Source organism: Clavelina lepadiformis, chromosome 2 (assembly GCF_947623445.1).
Source record: "Clavelina lepadiformis chromosome 2, kaClaLepa1.1, whole genome shotgun sequence".
Taxonomy (NCBI): domain Eukaryota; kingdom Metazoa; phylum Chordata; class Ascidiacea; order Aplousobranchia; family Clavelinidae; genus Clavelina; species Clavelina lepadiformis.
In genome coordinates, this window is record NC_135241.1 from 8,907,867 (window position 1) to 8,927,330 (window position 19,464).

The window sequence follows — 19,464 nt, forward strand, 5'->3', positions numbered from 1 at the left end:
AATAGACGATTTCACAATAAAATAATTCCTGATGCAAATTGTAGTACCAGACACACAAAAATTTCGCTTTCCTGCTCACACTGACGTAATCTTATAAAGTGGCATGCAACCAAAGTACCTGGTTGTCTACAGAGAAAACGTTTTGTCATAAACAATTTTACGTAATAAAATTTTAACCAACATTTTAGATGTGCGGTTTATACTACGTAATCATGTTCTAGTTCCTGACCTACTGACAATATTGTAGAGAAAAAAAACTAGGAAAATAACAGGATTTCCACCTTAGCATGTTTACCTATTACAACTTATTAACGTTTTATTGTTCCAGAAATGATTACTGTAATAAATAGTCTAGATTTTTGGCGGCTCTACAAAATTCCGGTACAGATTAAACTATAAAGAAATTGTAATTTTGCAAACAGGTTAATTCATAAAAAAATGAATACAATTATATATGCAGAAAATCAGGAAAAATGTATAATTTACACATCTTGAGTCCTACACGCAGAACGTTTAGCAGCAAGCAGCAAGGGGCGCTCCTTTTTAGAGCGAAGTATACAGTACCATCGCCCAATTAAGCCAGCTGCAGCTGAACGACAGTAAAATGACTTTGAACGAGCTTTGACTTTGAACAGCCTTCTCTGCTCAAAGCCTCTCCTCGGCAAAATAACGATCACAAACGAGACATAGCGGGAAAAACTCCACTATGCTTGCCGGTGTTGCTGCTTACAACAAACTACCGAATAGATGATTGAAGGCCATGTTTAAGGAAATTTCGCCGTTCCAACGACGACCCTCGCTAATCATTGTTTGCAAACTTAAGACATTAGCTGCCAGCATCTCATTGTAGCGATCGAACTTCGGAAAGACAAAACGGAAACGCTTACTTTATTACCAACGAATCATCATCCAGCCTAATGGTACTGAAACCTGATTTTATAAACCCGGAGCAGGTTTACTGTGACTTCTAAAGGGTCCTATAGGTTGCAACGGCAAACTATCCTATCCTATTGACGTGAAAATTACCATCAAGCCCACATCACTGGAGATAAAGACGGTCTTTTCAACCATTGATGTAATATTTTTCACGGAAACTTGAAACAGTTTGAATGATGGGAGTCTCCACGCTTTAATTTTCCTGCATTAGTAGTACAAGAATCAGTGAAAACTGTGCTTCACAAATTAATTAATTAATTACTAATTCGTTAATAAAGGACAAATTAAATATAGTCATTTTTACTATACTATTGAGCTTATTTTCGCGAAAAATGCATTTATCTCCGAAACAACGAGTTATTTTATCAAAAGTACACGAAGGCGTTACCACAGTGGTAACCAACTCATCATCCTCGAGTCGCAAGTTAAGTCAAGTCATTTAACTCGAGTTAGTCGAGTTTGTAGTAGACGTGACTCCAGTCATTCGAAAAATAAGATTCGAATCAATTCAAATTAATAGATATTCGAAATCAAGCCAAACAGAAAGCAAAAAATATCACTTTTATCAACCAAGAATGTTCGGGATGATTACAAAATGTTCTTCATTTTAGTGCACCATATACGCCTTCGTCTACAAAAAAATTATTTCAAGTTACGCCTCAATGTGTTCTAACAAAGGATAGAGAGAGATTGGTTTTACTGTAATACAAAACCGTAACTGAAAAGAACCGACGCGAGACCTTTCAAATATTGGCTGGAATCAAATGAAGTCTTTTACGTATTTTCGTAAACAGGGACTGGAGTCGAGTCAAGTTTTTGAAAAAAGTAACTCTAGTCGAGCCACTATGACTCTGCCCGAAACCCGGGTGGTGACGTTTTGTTTCGAAATGGAAACCCTACCGGCTAGGTCCTATAGAGATGCAAGATTGCAAGTATCCGCTATGTATATGCAGGTTGCACGGTTAATCACAAGGTGATTCTACACACCATGCACCAATGTTTGTTTTATTTAACAAGTTCAGTTATAAAACACTATCATTAGTTAATTCTAAAACACAAAAAACTGACAACGAAACGAACATGATATTACTACAACAACTACCATAATAAAAGGACATGATCTAACCTCTGGTTCAAGTGGTGTTTAAAATAACGATTCTACAACCAACAATCAATTGCCGCAGCCGTATATAAAAGTGCAAAACATACAAAAGTTGACATTAAAAAACGTTGAACTGTAGGGGAGAAAAAGGCACAAGTTGTAGTATGAAATGTTGGTTCTGTCAAAGAGTGTTGATAACTAATGGTCCACTTTATGTGGTAAATCAAACTAAAAATGGCAGTTAAGTTCTAGTATGAAATTGTCAACTATGGGCTTTTGCGATCATTTACGTGTAAACTGTACTCACATATTACGAACAGGCCCAAGTCAAATGGCGATATAAGCAGCACATCAAATTAGCTCCAAAACATATTTGTTGAGGAAATATGCTGCAATGAAGCGAATCACGCAAAACAAATACTCATCCTGATTCACATGATAGAGCAGCAAGTTTACATATCCGGCCACGGTGGTGCTTAGGTGAGACACACACGTGAACAACAACGAATTTAATACTGCATATCAGGAAGAACAACGTGCAATAAACTTTGACAAGATGATCTTTGGCGTATGAATAAGCAAGGAAGAACGAGTAAGTTTCAGAGATTGAGGGTGAACAATAAATTCATGAGTAGTTTAAAAAATAGCAACATTTTTCGAACGATCAACAGAAGTTTAGATTTGCAGTAAGCTAAAAACATGAAAAACAACTAAGTGCATGTAAACAAATGGCACACTGACCGCCAATATTGGAAAAGCAGCAATCTGGGAAAAAACATAAAAATCATTGAATATTGTGATGAGCACAGTGGTAACTCTTCAACACGATTCACTCTCTACTGAGGTTTATGAATAAAAGCAATTATTTTATCAATTTCACTTCAAACAATTACTTATTTGACGCTTTCTGTCAAAACTTACGTGATAAAATATTGCACATTTCTATTAATTAAGAGTTGTTCAATCTTAGACTACTGGTATTTTGAAAGACTGTTGTCAATGGTTCTTTTGGGATATGTTACACCGGAAATTGCATTTGACCAAAACTGCCATTTTCCGAACCTGAAATTGGCGACCCATTGGAGTTTGGTTGATAAGATATCTCTGGAGCAGAACCAGTACTTGGCCCAATAGCACGCGGTACCAGACTTTTCCAGTACAATATACCGCCAACTGAAGCAAACACACCTACACAAACAACTCCGATCACGGATGCAGCAATTATGCCGGAATGAAGGCCAGGGCCAGGTTTGTATTTATCATCCTTGTCTATACCGCCTTTATCTCCATCTGATTCTGAAGGGTTAGTTGGATATGGCTGGTAAGATTTTGAAGTACATGCCACCAACGTGTAACGACTGAAAAATGAGTAGTTATATAAAACTGAAAAAGACTGACGTCTGTTTGTAAAAGGTAACGAGCTACAACGCATATTTAAGATTAACAAATAATATTCACCATATACAAGTTGTATACCACAGGCTGTGTAAACAGTACCAGCGTAAATCTTAAGGCGACTTACTGCTGGATATGTGTAGCAGTGAGCACAGTGTTTTCTACAGAAATATTTAGAGTCTTGTTAAGAACACGAAGCTTTAGCATATTGATTGCACCAGCACATGATCCTGACAGGCTTTGTAACGCTTTCAAGCTAAAATACATGACATCGCCCCTCTTTGCTGGTAAAGTAGCAAGGCTGGCACTGTGGTGTTCATGAAAAAAACATCCGCATTTGAAATGTATCAAAAAAGAAGGACAGACAAATGTGCACACGCCATTCAGCATGTGGAGTTATGCTATGTAATAAGGAGGAATAAATTTTCCATGAAATATCACACACTGCTTATAAGCTTTATCTATCTACACCACTGTTCAACAATGTACTGAGTATTTCATCCAAACATACCCAGTGGCTTTTATTATCACATTAGCATCGTGAAAGAATTGTTTTGCGATCTGAGTATAGCGAGATTCCTTTGTTACACCAAGCGGGAGGGGGGAATTAATGAATTTCTGCAGACCCCGAAAGGAAATATTCACATTGACGCAAATAGCCGATGCTTTAAAAAGTAAGATGCAATTTACAACCAAAAATTTTCGTACAAGGCGAAGACAAGGATTTATTTCTTGGCAAAATGTTTAGAAATAAAAAAGACAACATCTATTAAAATTCGTTTTACCTGATGCTGAGTGAATCCTTTTTTGTACAGCAGGATGGCACGTAACCTCTGCAGACGGACATAAAACCCTCCCTAGAAATAGCATTTAATGCAAGTTAAAAAAAGGTCATGGAGCTTTACCGAAAGATTTCTTATTCTAAATCAATTGCTGAAACCTTCACCTTCAAATCCACGTATTTTAATGAACTGGTACGAAGGACATATGACCCAATCAGTTCCTGACAATCTAATTTCTAATGTCTTCGTATCATTGCATCTGTGCTCATAACATCGTCCTTGTTCCTCAGAGTTTCTTTTTACAATATGATGTTTTTCCTAAACAAAACATAACACTTTTAGATTACTTGTCATATGCTTGACGTCAGTCTTTTTTTATAATAAATGAAGATTTTACCTCATACTGTTCTTGATCAATTGAAAGATTTGATACAAAACATCGACTATTTATGTTGAACACTTCTCCTGTTTTTTTATTCCTAAAACAAAGTTTTTTGTTATTTATCTATTTTTAAGTTGCTACGGTCTGGCGTTTTAGCTGAATACATTATTATTATATGATGAATAGACAGCCCTAAAAGTATAACGTGGTTACAGTTTGAATCTAAACTAAAGGTCTTCATCTTTCTAAACCTCGGGTAGCGCCATGCCGAACCGGATGAAAAATACAGAAAACTCCGAAAAAATGGAATACAAATTGACTAGTCGTGTTAAAAATGACCTCTCGCACAGAAGAGGTGAGAGGGCCAATAAAAAGGGCACTAGAAGTTTAAAAAATTACCTTTGTTTGATAGATATTTTGCAAATTGTATTCAATAAACTGCCAATTACTTAAAAAATGACACCACAATAAAAAAGTCGTGGAACTTTCGGACAAAGCGGGTTGTACGATAGCCTAATTTGCGCATACAAGTTGGTGGATATAATATAAATAGAGAATTTTGTAACAAAAACCCCCAAATGTTTTGACCACTGAATCTGACATAACTGTTTACATTGTGAACCGCGTGGTACCTCAATACGGCACGACACGGCGAGCCGCATAAACTGGTCCCAAGGACGACCTCCTATCTAACCATTTTCTAAAGCTTGCATGTATTTATAAGCATGCTCTATCTATATATTGTAATTAGTGTAGTATAAAACAGTTATCACTTGCAAAGCAATACCGCATCACAACTGAAACACACAACTTACTCATATTCCTTTACATCCCAACATTCTTCTTTTTTGGCAGGTTTATAAACACGACATGAATCCAAAAAATCATTTGTACTACAAACACCCTTGTCAAAATGTAGGTAATGACAACCACTTACAAAACTGCAAACAAATGCTAAGGTATTAAATCGGTGTATTGTATTCTGCAAATCTATATGTTCCAATCTGAATACCACAAATAAAGTGGTAAATGATATTATGAACAGTAAAATGTGGGATTTGAAATAAAATAAACAACTTAGCACATATGTTTATAAGACTGATATCACTTCAATAAAAGAATTTGGTGAAATGCTAAGTTAAATATCTTACTCTGATGCTGTGCAAAAGAATGGACTATCACCAGCGTGGCAATATTTTTCACTTCCAAATTCACAGCCAGCATTCTTGCCCCAGAACAACTCAGTTGCCTGAGACATATTGACCCTGTACCATCCAGAATCTTGAAACACAGCGAGTGTAATTCGATCCAAAATGGTAAGGTGCGGCTGCAAGAATCCAGTTGGGACAATTGTAATTTATACCAAGAAAGGATTTGAATTTAGTTGTTATACTGCTTTTATGTTTACATATTTTAGTTACATTGACTCAAAAAATACTTACCAAACCAAGTGTGGATGTCATTAGCGACGGTTGGATATACCTTGATTCCCAATGGGAACTTTTCTTCTTATCCTAAAAAATCATATTTACAAAATTAGAATATTCTAGGCAAACATAAAAACCTTAAAAGCTATCTCACACACACTTCACACTATAATACTATGTCCACCAGAGCATAATATTGTTCAAATACCGTAAGCTGGCTCAAATACCGTAGTGTCACTTTCCAAAGGACCAGCTATTCTGCTGCAATTGAAATGTTCTTTGGATTCCCGGCGAACAGCAGGAGTTAATATACGGTACCAATCATCAACATAATCAACTGCCTCGCCGCGGGGTTCACAATCCCATCGAGCTGCAGAATCGTTCTGGTTGGGGAAAAAGCAGTATTGTTGTTAATTAAAATGTTTAAAAATAACAACAGTGATAAAAGCAAGATGAGATAGTAACACCCATTACACAAAGATTAATTACCGCTTAGCTATGCTAGCATATAGCAATTACAAAAATGAAAAAAACTCAGTAGAGAACGGTAACCTCTCATTTCATTGACAAAACCCGATACCGCCAATCTACCGTAAAACTAGAGATAGTTTTTCCGAATATCAAAATTAAATGAATTTAATGAAATATCTAATTATTCAGAACAATCTATTTATAAAATTCTGAAATTAAAAATCTTTAGAAAGCAAAACATAGAAGATTGGCTAAAAAGTGGTTTGATTCTTCACGCTTATTGTAACGAAGTTTACAAAAAACTCTCTTGTTAAACTTATTCGCAAGACGACAATGCATATATCTGAAATCAAAATTGGTTTGAAGGCATGCACATTGGACACACATCGCAGTTTCGTTAGCATATTTTTTTTAAAGAATTGCTCAGCAGTTCAGCATATTTTATTTTCTGCATGTGATGAAGTTAAAATTAAGTAATTCACAATAATTTGAAATATCAATGGCTGCCACTATTCCACCGAAGAAAATTGTGCGATTGAAGCTATTTTTCACAGTTTCGTGTTAACTTAACTTAAATCTTATAATAAAGTAATCTAAACCTAACCTGAATCTATCTTCTAATCAAAATTAACTCTACTAAACCTTAAAAAGCTAAGATAAACCTTGTACTCATTCTCCTAATACATACACCAATCTTTAACGACAGGCTGCATGACCTACATACGGTGAAACAGTCACTTGGAATATTTGGGAAAAAAACGTCCTCAGAAGCTATACTTCAACTTACTGCAACATGTTCAGTCTGCGAGGTGGCGAAACATGCACAATATGTGGCCTGCTTCTTGCCAAAATTAAAAAGTTTGTTTTGTTAGAATAATTGGAAGTATAAGAGTGGTATCCAAAAGTCGGACTAACCTAATGCCAGATTAAACTAGATCAACTTTAGCAACAGGTATAGTACGAATTTTGTACTGAATATCTACCATATAAAGAAATAGTGGAGCTTGTAGTAAGTGATGATTTAATAAGCAAGGCAAAAATGCAAATTCTAATTAAAAGTTATGAGTTTTACGAAGCTAAGAGCTTTAAAGAAAAAGCTTTAAAGATCACATTATAAACAGTTCACCCCACACAGTGAAACAATTACAATTGTTGGAAGCGATAAGTTCATTCTATCCGGTGTCTGTTCGCTACGCCCGTTGGAATGAGGAGCAGAAACTGTCTTATGCTAAGTGGGGGTACATACCAGAAAAAGTTAAAATATGTCAGGCATTTTATCCACTTGCTAACCTCACCAACATTTAAAAATTTATACTACCACTGCAAATGTTGTGATGACAGGCTTATCGAAAAAGTTCCTAAAAATCTTCGATGATAATAATAGAGAAAAGGCATCACAAAAATATCTGATCTATGTTATTTCAAAACGATAATGGTATGCAAAATATTTCCAAATTTACACAATAAAAAACAAGGTGGATGCATAAAGCAAAATAGTATTTACATAAATCTGAAATACCACACATTCAACTTAACGAAAACAACACTAGAATTTAATCATTTTCAGCGCAAAAAATCAGCAGGAAAATTGTTCTGAAATTGTGTAATGTTAGTTGTCATATACACAGAATAACAAATCAGCATAATTGCAATTGGTATGCAGTTTAAACTGTATCAAAGATATTTTCAGTTAACTATTGGGTAAGTTGAGCTGAATCAAAAGCATGTGAGTGAACTATAGAGCCAATTGCGCCAAGGGCAGTACAAAATGTCTCAAATGCAGTGGAAGATATGTGATATTGATGCATTTGTGGTTGATAAAATATCAGATGGTTAGTCTCACATCAAGTTACAAATTACTCATCTTGTTGCGACAAAGAAGAACAACATTTTTGGGGTCATGTAAAGAAATGCAAGCCCACAACAGAAGACTTCCCAATTTAGGCCTTCACATGCGTGACGAGCGTGCATTTATTAACTTGACTTCATTTTTCAAATTATTACATCAGGTTTACTTATAGATCCCAAGAAAGTTTTGGGGCATATTTTTATTGTTCCATTTTTGCTAACTACTGTATACACAACATAATGTGTAAGCATTCAAAACTTATTCTCAGTTCCCATCATTGTATTTTGGACACCTTACCTGGGATGTAGACAAGGTAACAAATTGGCAATCCTGAAACTTGTCAAAAAGCTTCTGAGAAAATCCAAGCACATGAAAAAATTCATGTAATACTGTCTGCACAAAGATACAAACATTTTAGAACAACACTACATTTGGAGAAAAGTATTAGACCAGTGGTTCCCAAAGTAAGGGTCGCAAAAGAGCAAAAATTTGGATGTCCCGAGGCGATGCAAATGATTATATTTGTAATAAAATACATTGTTTCATAGTGAGTGGACCACACTACCACTGCTTGTCTGTGTCTGTCTGTAGCATCTAGGTACTTGAGAAAATAGTAGATTGCTGATATTGAATATGAACTTAGCAACTTACTGCAACAACTCCTTAAAATCAACATTATTGTCAACATTTTTCCTATTACGTATTATTGCACATTAAAATACGCTGTTTGGTTTGGGTCACGACTAGCGAGATGTTCTCCAAACTCAGATTTGGATCGTGCTCAAAAAAGTTTGGGAACCACTGTTCTAGACAAATAAGGTCTTTAAAATATTATGCACGCAAGGCAAAAAAAAAACTTACCAGATATAATTTTTCATGTTCATACAAATCAGATGAAAGATGGTTAGGACAAAAATTTGCATATCCTGCTACAGGACGATTATATTGATCAAGTTGGCAATATGTTGCATAGGCAATAATTCCCTGCAGATGATAAAATCTAATTAGGAGTTTACGTTAAACAATTCAATTATGGCTAAAGGCAGTTGATACTGCACACTGAACGTAGATATAATTCACGGAGGAAGATGAGAGTGGGGAGACTTTTTATTTAACCTCAAAGAAAAATTAAACAAATATATAGAATTCACACAATTGAATTTAACCTGTTACTAATAAAATTCTGAAACAACTTTGAAAAAAATTCTGAAACAAAACACAATGCAAACGCTCACCCCATCCTGGCACTTAGGTGTGTTCTCAGACCGCACGTATATCACAGTGTCAGTGTCATTGAGGCCAGAACCACTTACATAAAGCGTTTCAATGGGATCTGAATTATTTCTATCATATGTTTCAAATCCACTCAAATGTTCATCAGGGATCTGCAAACAAAATTCAGCAGACATTTAGATTAAACAACACCATCTACTCAGTTGCTATGAAAAAGGACAATAACAGCACTCCACTGATAACAAAGAGAGCTGCAATTTCGTTTGTTTAAACTAGTTTTCATTGTTGCCATGCCAATTTCAATGAAGCAGAACAGCTGGCCAGAAATATTTCACGCATCAGCATTGATCAAACGTAACACGAAGCAACACATGTATCAGTTACTATTTCAATATACAAAAACAAAACATGCAGTTTTTACACTTAAAAAGTAAAGGTGAATATAATTTATGCCTTCATGCTTATGCTAATAAAATAAAAAATGTTACAAATCTAAACTGGTTTTATGAAATATTTCAGGTACAATAGTTTCCAAACCTGAAAATCATCCAAGCATATTTCTCCTGAATAGCCTGGGTTAATCTTTCCACATCTACAAAAAGAAACCAAATCATCTGTTTAAACACAATGTATGACAATATAATTAAATGACAAGTATCAACTTTCAATTCATTATCAGGCTCAGCAATGTTTTACATACTTTCCTTTGTTTGGTGCAGTTAAGTCTTGCCAATATCCTTGACATATGTCATGTCGTGAGAGTAGTAGGGCTCCTTGCACAGGTATAACTAAAAACATTAACACAACCACTGTCTGATAGGCGCAACAATCAATAATAAGAGTAAATATCGATGCTTTACAACCACCACAAAGATGTTGAAGGGGCAGGGCAATACTTACTTACAATACTTATTAAATTCAAAGTTCAAACTAATTTAACCTAAGAGGACTGAAAAACCTCAAAAATAGTAAGATTTAAAGTGATACAAACTGGATACTATTTGATATGAATTTATAACCAATATGCTAACTTGGAGGCGCTACACAATACATTACTGAAATTAATGAAGTAACAGTGGTAGTGCGGGTATGTGAATAGTAATCATATTATACTTATATCTCTTATATCAAAATTGTCAAAAGTGGTTTGCACAATTTTGCTAAATTTTAAATTTAAGGACCTGGCCACTAAAGTTTATGTTCCTGGCCACAAAAGTTTATGTTCCGTCTGTTGTAGGCATATTCCTAACTATGTATATGTAGTAGCTTACTATTGGTGATATGCATGACATAGATCTAGTGATCAACTAACTTGCAGTTCACATGTGCGACAAGTTAAAATCAAGCCCAAAGCTTCATGTTAGGAATCATTACCAAATGGGTGACATGCAGAAGTAACTGCTCTCACATGTAAGTTATGTCTAGCAAGTATCGTACCCAGTAACTGTATCAATCACAACCTAAAATTCAAAACATCCTAGTGTATATAGTCAAGAGGTGCTTGTTTAACATACAAAAAACAATGCAACAAAAACATATAAATATTTACTAAACAGAAACTAAAAATCATGGTAAAAAGAATTTAAACACAAAGAATGTGTTGTGGCAACAGTTGCTACAATAAAAATCAAATACAATAAAATGAACCACACTTGATGTACTTGTGTAAGCGGAATTACGTTATTCGGTCCACTAAAAAGATGAAAACTGAAGCCTAAAGCTCATCCTTAAATAAACATGTCGAATAGCTTGAAGTGGGCAATCATGGAGTCAATAGGTGTTATTCTAATTACTAAGCAAACAGAGTTTAAACCTCGTTACAACATAACTACGTTTCGAAGACTTACTGGTATTACAAGAGTGGGCAATTAAAAACAAAAAATCAGAAATATTATAATTAAAATCTGATTTAATTGTTTGATAAACAAAACAAAACAGGAAAAAATACACTTTCTATTACAGCCTTGGATATATTCCTTAACTCTCACGCTGCCCTATCACAGTGATCACACAATAAGCAATCAATAACACTGGTCTACAAAAAAAAATTTTTTTTATGCTTTTCACAAAAAGAGGACTTATTCTGGTTAATTTTGGGGCGCTGATTCCAAAAATAACCTCAAATTTTTTCTATCACGTCAATTTAAAAAAAAAAATGCAATTCAATATTTTGATGGTAAAAGGAAATAATTACTATATAGCATAGAGCTTTACACAAGCCTACATCAATTTTGTAGAAGTGCAGTAGACCTAAACGATGTTTTAAGGTAACTTCTGGGCGCTGATTCCAAAAACGCTGTTAGTTTTTGTCCATCACCTTGCGTTTAGCTACAATCTCACGATCTTTGATCAGCTAATTTTTATTTTGCATAGTTACCATGGGCGTCCGCTGGGGGTACAAATAGATCAAGTAGATACAGTGGAATTTGCCTACAATTCGATGTGTGTACAATCCAAAGGAATGGCGTCTATTCATAGATAGCTCCAAGGCTAGTTTAAAATGTGTACTGTTGCACAATGGAAACAAGTATGCCTCTGTATCAATTGGTCATTCAGTACATCTCAAAGAAACGTATAGAAATATGAAAATCTTAATAAGTAAATGCAATTATTTTGAGCACAACTGGCTAATATGTGGGGACTTGAAAGTCTTGGGTATGCTACGTGGCCAACAAGGTGGCTACACTAAGTATCCATGCTTTTTATGTCTATGGGATAGTAGAGCTAAAACGGAACATTGGGAACAAGACCAATGGCCTGAGAGAAAAGAATTTACTCCTGGAGGAAAAAACATCCGTAACCAACCATTAGTAGACCCAAGCAAAGTATTACTACCACCTCTTCACATTAAGCTGGGGCTAATGAAGCAATATGTGAAAAGCCTGGATAAACATGGGGCATGTTTTGGGTATATTTGCCAAAAATTTCCTGCCTTGAGCAATGAAAAGTTGAAAGCAGGAATATTTGATGGGCCAAAAATAAGACAGCTAATGAAAGACAAGAAATTTATCAAAACCATGAATCAAGATGAAAAAGAAGGTTGGGTGGCTTTTAGCCAGGTTGTGAGCAACTTTCTGGGTAATACCAAATCACCTGATTACAAAGAACTTGTCAACCGCTTGCTTTGCTCGTTTCCAAAACTTGGCTGCAACATGAGTGTAAAAGTGCACTTTCTACATAGTCATTTGGACTACTTTCCAGAAAATTTAGGATCTACCAGGTGAACGTTTCCACCAAGATATCAAAATCATGGAAAAAAGATATCAAGGTCGGTGGAATGTTAGTATGATGGCCGATTACTGTTGGTGTCTTATGAGTTATGAGAAATGAGGAAACATATAAACATTCTCGAAAGTCAAAAAAGAGAAAGTTTCTTCCATAAAATAATATTAATTTCAGTGTTGTGACCTTTGTTCAGATATGTGCTGTTATTAATTTTTTTTGCTTTTTACGCCGAGGCATATTTACATATTGTGAATAATGCTATTTATTTGCTCTTACTGTCAAAATATTGAATCGCGTTTTGTGAAAAAAATTGACGTGATAGAAAAAATCTGATGTTATTTTTGGAATCAGCGCCGCCAAATTAACCAAAAACACATGTTACTTGTAAGTCAGCAAAATTGATGCAGACCAGTGTAATCAAAAGCAATCAAAAAGCAATAAAGAGGGAGGAACTTTACCAAGCTACCATCACTAAAATCTAGCATTATATTGTCACATAATAGTTCTTTACAACTATATGTATGTTCTAATGGTATCATGATTGCGATTTGAATGATGAAACTAGCTTCACCTTGCAATAATAATGAACCCCAAATTTTCCTGTCCGATCAAGATAATGATATGGGTCCCTCTTCAAATATAATCAAATGTTTGTTGGCCAATTTTCAATGTATCTTGAAACCTTATCCACATGGTATGATATGATAATCCTTATCCTCGGGTTGAGAAAAGTCTTTGCACAAATTAAACTTGGCAATGATTGTTCATCGCTTTAGCTCCAGTTACCAAGCTAGCCTTTGTGCAAGTTCTGATTGTCATATATTTTTTATTTTTTCTATCTCATATATCAACAAATCTGGTCTACATACCATCTTGAAAGATATTTTTTTCTATATAAAAATGTCAAAGTAGCACCAGTTTTTATGGAATTTTATTGGAACTTGTTTGTTTATTTTGTCTTAATTTCTTTATACATTAAAATATTTTTGTACCATACCTTTGCAAAAGTTTTATTTATGCAATAAAACTATATTTTTATTTCAAGAAAAAAGTGTGGGCCATATTTTTAATGAAACATGATAGCTATGTGTGTTATATAAGGTATAATAACATAGGATATGGTACAAAAACTTCAAATAGCAAAATGAGGTTGAAAGAAAAACAATATATATGATATATACAACTTTAAATACTAATAAATATGTTTTGGCAGCACAACAAATAGCACATTTAATAGAAAAATTCTGTTACTATTATTTGCGTGTATTCATAACGCAAATGTAAAAAAGTATTACACTTACCCGATAATATGAGTGCTATTTGTTCAGTGGCTCTGTCCAGGCCTTGCTTTAATCTCTCAAATTTAATTGATGTATTGCTGTACGAAATATGGTCAAAATCATACCAAATTCTAATTCGAATAGGTGAGAAAAAATGACCTTCTGTTTCAGTACTAAAAGAGTCCAAATAACTACTATAAAAAAGTTCTTCATAAGAATATGTAGACCTTCCATTTCTATGACTCGGGGGTTGTTCATTGCCAGCAGACAAAGGAATGCTCTTCCTGTAATTCGGAAGTTGGGAAATGTCTTTCTCCTGCTTCGATGTAGTTTCTTTTAAATCTGATAATTTTGCTGTCACTGGATTCTCTTCTGTGTTTCCACTTCCATAATGATCATAATTGTAATAATAATGATACTCGTTAGAATTTAGGAACTCAGCAGAACTGCTTTTTGGCTGCATTTTAGCAGTGACTTCATCATGTTCTTTATAAAATAGCTGCTGGTATGTTTGTGGGCTAGGGCCACTGGTCGGGTGATCTAAATTGTCATGTATACATCTGGCATTCACATATCCAGCAAAATCAGACATTGGTTCCAGTATAACAGATTTCCACAAAACGGCCGCCATAGCCGTAAAAGGAATGTAAGAAAATAGTAGTCGAATAAACAGAAAAAAAAGTGCTGAACATATTTTCATCTTCTGCCTCTCGAATGCCCAAAACTGGCTTGGCTAATATTGTAAATCACCTTCCTATGTAGCATTATTTTCATGACTTCAGCTTTGAGCTTACATTTAGCAACAATTATAAGAGTGCTCAAAAATCTACCAAGCAATCAAACTTACAATTAGTTTTTGTAGATTTCAAAATATGGCTAAAACTAATCACCAGTAATATAAACTTGGTTTGTAGTTACAGTATCCCACAACAACACTTATAAACTTGTATGATATTAACAATTAAGTAAACTTCATAAAACCATATAATGTGTACACCAAATTTTATATTATGTGTATATAAGTAACATATACATTAAGTAAGTAAAATGTTAAAAGTTAAAAACATCAAACACAAGCCTGATAAATTTTGGCTTCATTTCTTGAAAAGAATTTTGTGGAACTGCACCACCGAAAGAAATTAACAAAAAAGTTTGCAAAGTAAGAGGCTTTTATCTAACACAAATTTTGTGATTGCGCAGATCGTAGTTGTTAAATCAATATGTGATGAAACTTGATCATAATCAAATCATTTTCTATTAAATGAAAATTATTAATTAGATGTGGTACCAACTACATAGAATGATGCGTAGGTGTCGTGCCTGCGCGTTGTTCGCAGAAGGCCATGAACTGTCACCGAGGTGTGTCGCAGATTTTGCTTTTTGCTGCGTATTATTGCCACAAACTAAGTAATGAACAACAGAAAAATTTGCACATGCCAGTAAATGTTTTCTTATATTTTGTTTGAGTATTTAGTATATTATGTTCAAACAACGGTGCCTTGAATATGCCATTGTCATTACAGATTACGTAAAACAAAGTACAGTAAAACCCTGGTAAATCAATCATGCATGAGGTCGGTGTGAAATGTTTCTGTTAGCGTGGTTGAAGCATTAGTGGACTTCAAACCAGAGCATGACGTCACAGTTATAAACAAAACTTGACGTATAGTACGTATTTTCGTCATCATGCTGTCAATATGAAATAATAAATGTACACATTCATGAATATATAAGGCACTACATGTTGTTAAGCAACATGCCTAATAAAACACACACACACATAAACAATGGCTGGAAGACATTACTGCGTGCTCACAGTGCAGAACTCTGCAGTAAATTGTATATATATATATCATAGTGGTGATTTAACAATTGTTGCATAAGTCTTTTGCAGATTCTATGGAATAATAGACTAACTTACAGCACTTTGAATCCTATGCACAAGACTTGTTCGATACGAAGTCACGTTATGTGGTCAATGTAGGATGCGACGTAAAATGCATAAAACTTTGCTTGGTATCTGCGGCACGTTTGGATGTAACAACTCAATTTGTATGATATTTACTTCTAGTTGAATATTTTCAACTTTGTTGGACATGCCAAACAAAATTATGCTTCGTAACGCACCACAGATAACATGCAATTTCTAACACATTTTACATCACATCCTTGGCTTCACCACGTATCCAGACATCATATGGAACAAGTCCAGTGCATAGGATTCAAAGCGCTGTAAAGTAAGAACTAAGCAACATAATTCAACATTTTTTCTTTATGCTAATTACCAGGAATTCATATGCTACTCATCTGAGCGAAATCGTTACAAGCCGATGCACAAAACACTTCTAATTTAATAAAGAATCAAAGTGGATTGACATTTTCAATTGCTAAGTATAGGCAATCGAAAATATCTTGCCACCCAGACAGTAACTCGAAAAGGGTCTATTAGCGCACTGTAAAAGTCATTAAGTGCAAAATAACACACCTTATTTGGTACTGAGGCTCATGAAAAGCAGTATTGAGTAGTTTTGGACCACCTGTTCTAAAACATTTATTTAATGTCATTATCACAGTCAGTTAGTAATCTTGCAGTTACTTGACAGTCACACTGTGTAGGGCTGCTTTGCATTGTTTATCAATTATAAATGCTAATAACATCAGTAACGTGATAGGAGACAAATTTATACATAAAAATTCGTTCAAATGGTTTATAATTTTACACCTTGACTTACCAGTACGGAGTTTGTGGTACATATTAAAGCGAGATCTTAGCTTACCTACAATTCTGTAGTGACGTTGCCCTTATTACTTTAAGAAAGGACCACAGGGTCTAGTATCCAAGTCCACAATAACAGGATGCCCTTGTATACTAGACCCCATACAGCTACTTAAATTGTGACATCATCTGATTGTCCACTAGGCTAGACCAGTGGTTCCCAACCGCCGATCTAAGTATCTTACTTTCGGTCAAGCTAGTATTAATATGGACTAATAAGCATTGCAAATTTGTTACTCCTTGTAAAACTCATTTTATGCCTAGCCGATTCACAGCAGTAAAACTGGCGTATCTCGTCTTTGCTGATACCGCAAACGCAACAACAACTGGTTAACAAAAAGATTACACGTATTTGTTCTATTCTCTACAATCTTTTGTTGCCAGTCCGTGAACATTTTTTTTAAATCTTTACCGTTCCGTGAACATTTTTTAAAATATTTACCGGTCCCCCGGTGTAGAAAGGTTGGGAACCACTGCACTAGACCCATATATCCTACCAATGGTTTAATTTCTTCCGAAGTGTGAGTCCTTAACTCGACTGGAAAGAAAGACAATTTTCGATGAGAAATCGTGAAACTAATTCGTTACTGACCACTAGCCTCCACTGTCGGTTCCAGTCTTCCAGACTGCATGGTAGTTTCCTTCCGTCCAGCTTCCTACTGGATGGTACTGTCTTCTGTAGGTTGCCAAATGGTTTGCCTCACAAAATTTTCAGCTTCTGTTCCGTATCCAATACACAGTGGCGCCATACCGTGGTAATGCTGTTGGGTAAGGCATTAACGACATTTGCAAATGTTCAATGGTCCTGAAGGACCGTTCTAAATTAGAACAATACTACTGTATTTACAAAAAGAAAAAAAAAATTAAAAATTTAGTGGCAATCTTGAGCTGGCACAAAGTCTAGCCCGGTAACCGGGGCTTAAGCGATGAGGAATCATTGCCGAGTTCAAGTCAAGCAAAACTTTCGAGGATAAGACTTTCGCTAATCCGAGGATAGAGATTATCATAGTGTGCCAACCGGCAGTGTTTTTACTAGATTATTTTGGTTGTAATTAGTTTGAGTTTAACCGATTGTTCGTTAATCTAATTACACTAATATGCGTGTTCATTAAACACCGATAGACGAGTTGGGCATCACAGCACAATAACCAAAATGACAATTTCCTTGAATATAATAATATTATTGATTCACAAAGAAAGGGTCATTGCTTTCAGAGCACAAAATAGAGATGTGTTCAGTATGACTGCCAACGCTAGACTGCACAATTGAGAACGCGCATTGAGTGCTATGGTAACGAATGACGTATTTCGGAAGTAATAGAATGTGTTGCGTATACCAAACACGGCCAAATTATGGTACAGCGCTTGTTGTTAAACACACAAAATAGGACACTACTAACATTATAATATCATCAGATCTGCACAAGAATTCCGTAGGAATAAGGGCTAATTATGAAAATTAGCACACTATCTCCCCCTCCGGCATTTCAAACAAGTATGCTCGCGGTAAAACCCCATGTGACAGCATTGTAAGCATCACATAAAATAATATGTTTCGGTTTATAGATTACTAATATTTAGTGTGAAAGTAAAGGCAATAGGTTATATGTTAAATTTAGAAGTACCGGATCACAAAATGATACATAAATCATCACGAACGCATTTGGTGCGCCAGTAAACGGCCGTAATGCAGCAACAGGCATTGTTTTTACGTCCAAACAGCGCAAATAATAAAAGAAATGGTTAGGGATATATGGTGATTAACGTCGCTCAGCAAATAACGATCTGATTAGGGTTACATAGGGATAAGACTGCATCTGATTGAATGAAACGCTTATCTGCGGCAAACTATGTAAAATTGACAATTCGCCTTGCATACCACATTCGTGCTTACTCAGTGGAAACTAATACAAACATTGACAATATTAGAATTTATATGCTATGTGAAATTAATTTTGTTGGTTTGACTGAACTGCTGTGCGATTGGTCGTGGCAATAAAACCCGTTCAACTCATATTTATTTAACAACAACTAGCGTTACTAGTAAATAACTGATATGCATTGCAAGCATAAATAAATACATAATACACTGCACAATACTACCAGATTTGAAATAATATTGTGATTTTATTGAATAAACAGGAAATAAAGCGTTAAAAATAAACCAGAAAGGTAGAAGCATACAATTTATTAAACTGGAAATAAACCTGAGGAGACCCTTTTGACTGTGAGGATGTCTTATTTAATTTAACTATTGAACTATATATCTGACTCTATTGTTGCGTGCTATTAGAATACTCTAACCCTGTGGTTGTCAGTTAGCTACAGGTCGCAAGGAATATGTTTACAAGTGAAGGCGTTTAATTGAAATTATGAACACGTTTTAACCCAAGACCAGTGAGTCGTATCTTGAAAACTGCCGTTCTACAAGTTTTGCGAGAGTTCATTTTCACCGAGTACAACTGAGATTCGATCAGCGATCTCTATCTCTCTTTGTCTGGTTACTGATAAAAGCGCGAGCTTTTATAGTGTGTAGATGGGGAGTTGAATTGTGCGACGTGGTAAACAATAGGTGTCAGGTGCATGGGGAGTTGAAACAAGCTTTT

The 19,464-nt window shown here is 35.1% G+C and overlaps 1 protein-coding gene across 4 annotated transcripts; it reads right to left on the reverse strand.

Moving 5' to 3' along the window:
• Positions 1 to 1,927: 1,927 nt before the first annotated feature.
• On the reverse strand, positions 1,928 to 17,690 carry LOC143445554 (ciliated left-right organizer metallopeptidase-like). Of its 4 annotated transcripts, XM_076944730.1 has the most exons (17): positions 14,310 to 17,416; positions 14,104 to 14,180; positions 10,278 to 10,365; positions 10,115 to 10,169; positions 9,580 to 9,729; positions 9,206 to 9,328; positions 8,642 to 8,737; positions 6,252 to 6,407; positions 6,040 to 6,111; positions 5,749 to 5,924; positions 5,413 to 5,538; positions 4,613 to 4,694; positions 4,380 to 4,533; positions 4,219 to 4,290; positions 3,945 to 4,098; positions 3,561 to 3,740; positions 1,928 to 3,396 (listed from the first exon to the last, which is right to left on the reverse strand). In XM_076944730.1, exons 1-17 carry the CDS (start codon positions 14,780 to 14,782, stop codon positions 3,057 to 3,059), a joined length of 2,574 nt encoding a protein of 857 aa, XP_076800845.1. In that variant the 5' UTR covers positions 14,783 to 17,416; the 3' UTR covers positions 1,928 to 3,056. The 4 variants fall into 4 exon arrangements, with proteins under 4 accessions (XP_076800845.1, XP_076800847.1, XP_076800844.1 ...); XM_076944732.1 differs by lacking the exons at positions 14,104 to 14,180; positions 14,310 to 17,416 and adding an exon at positions 17,451 to 17,690; XM_076944729.1 differs by having other exon boundaries at positions 14,104 to 17,416.
• Between the last annotated feature and the right edge of the window lie 1,774 nt (positions 17,691 to 19,464).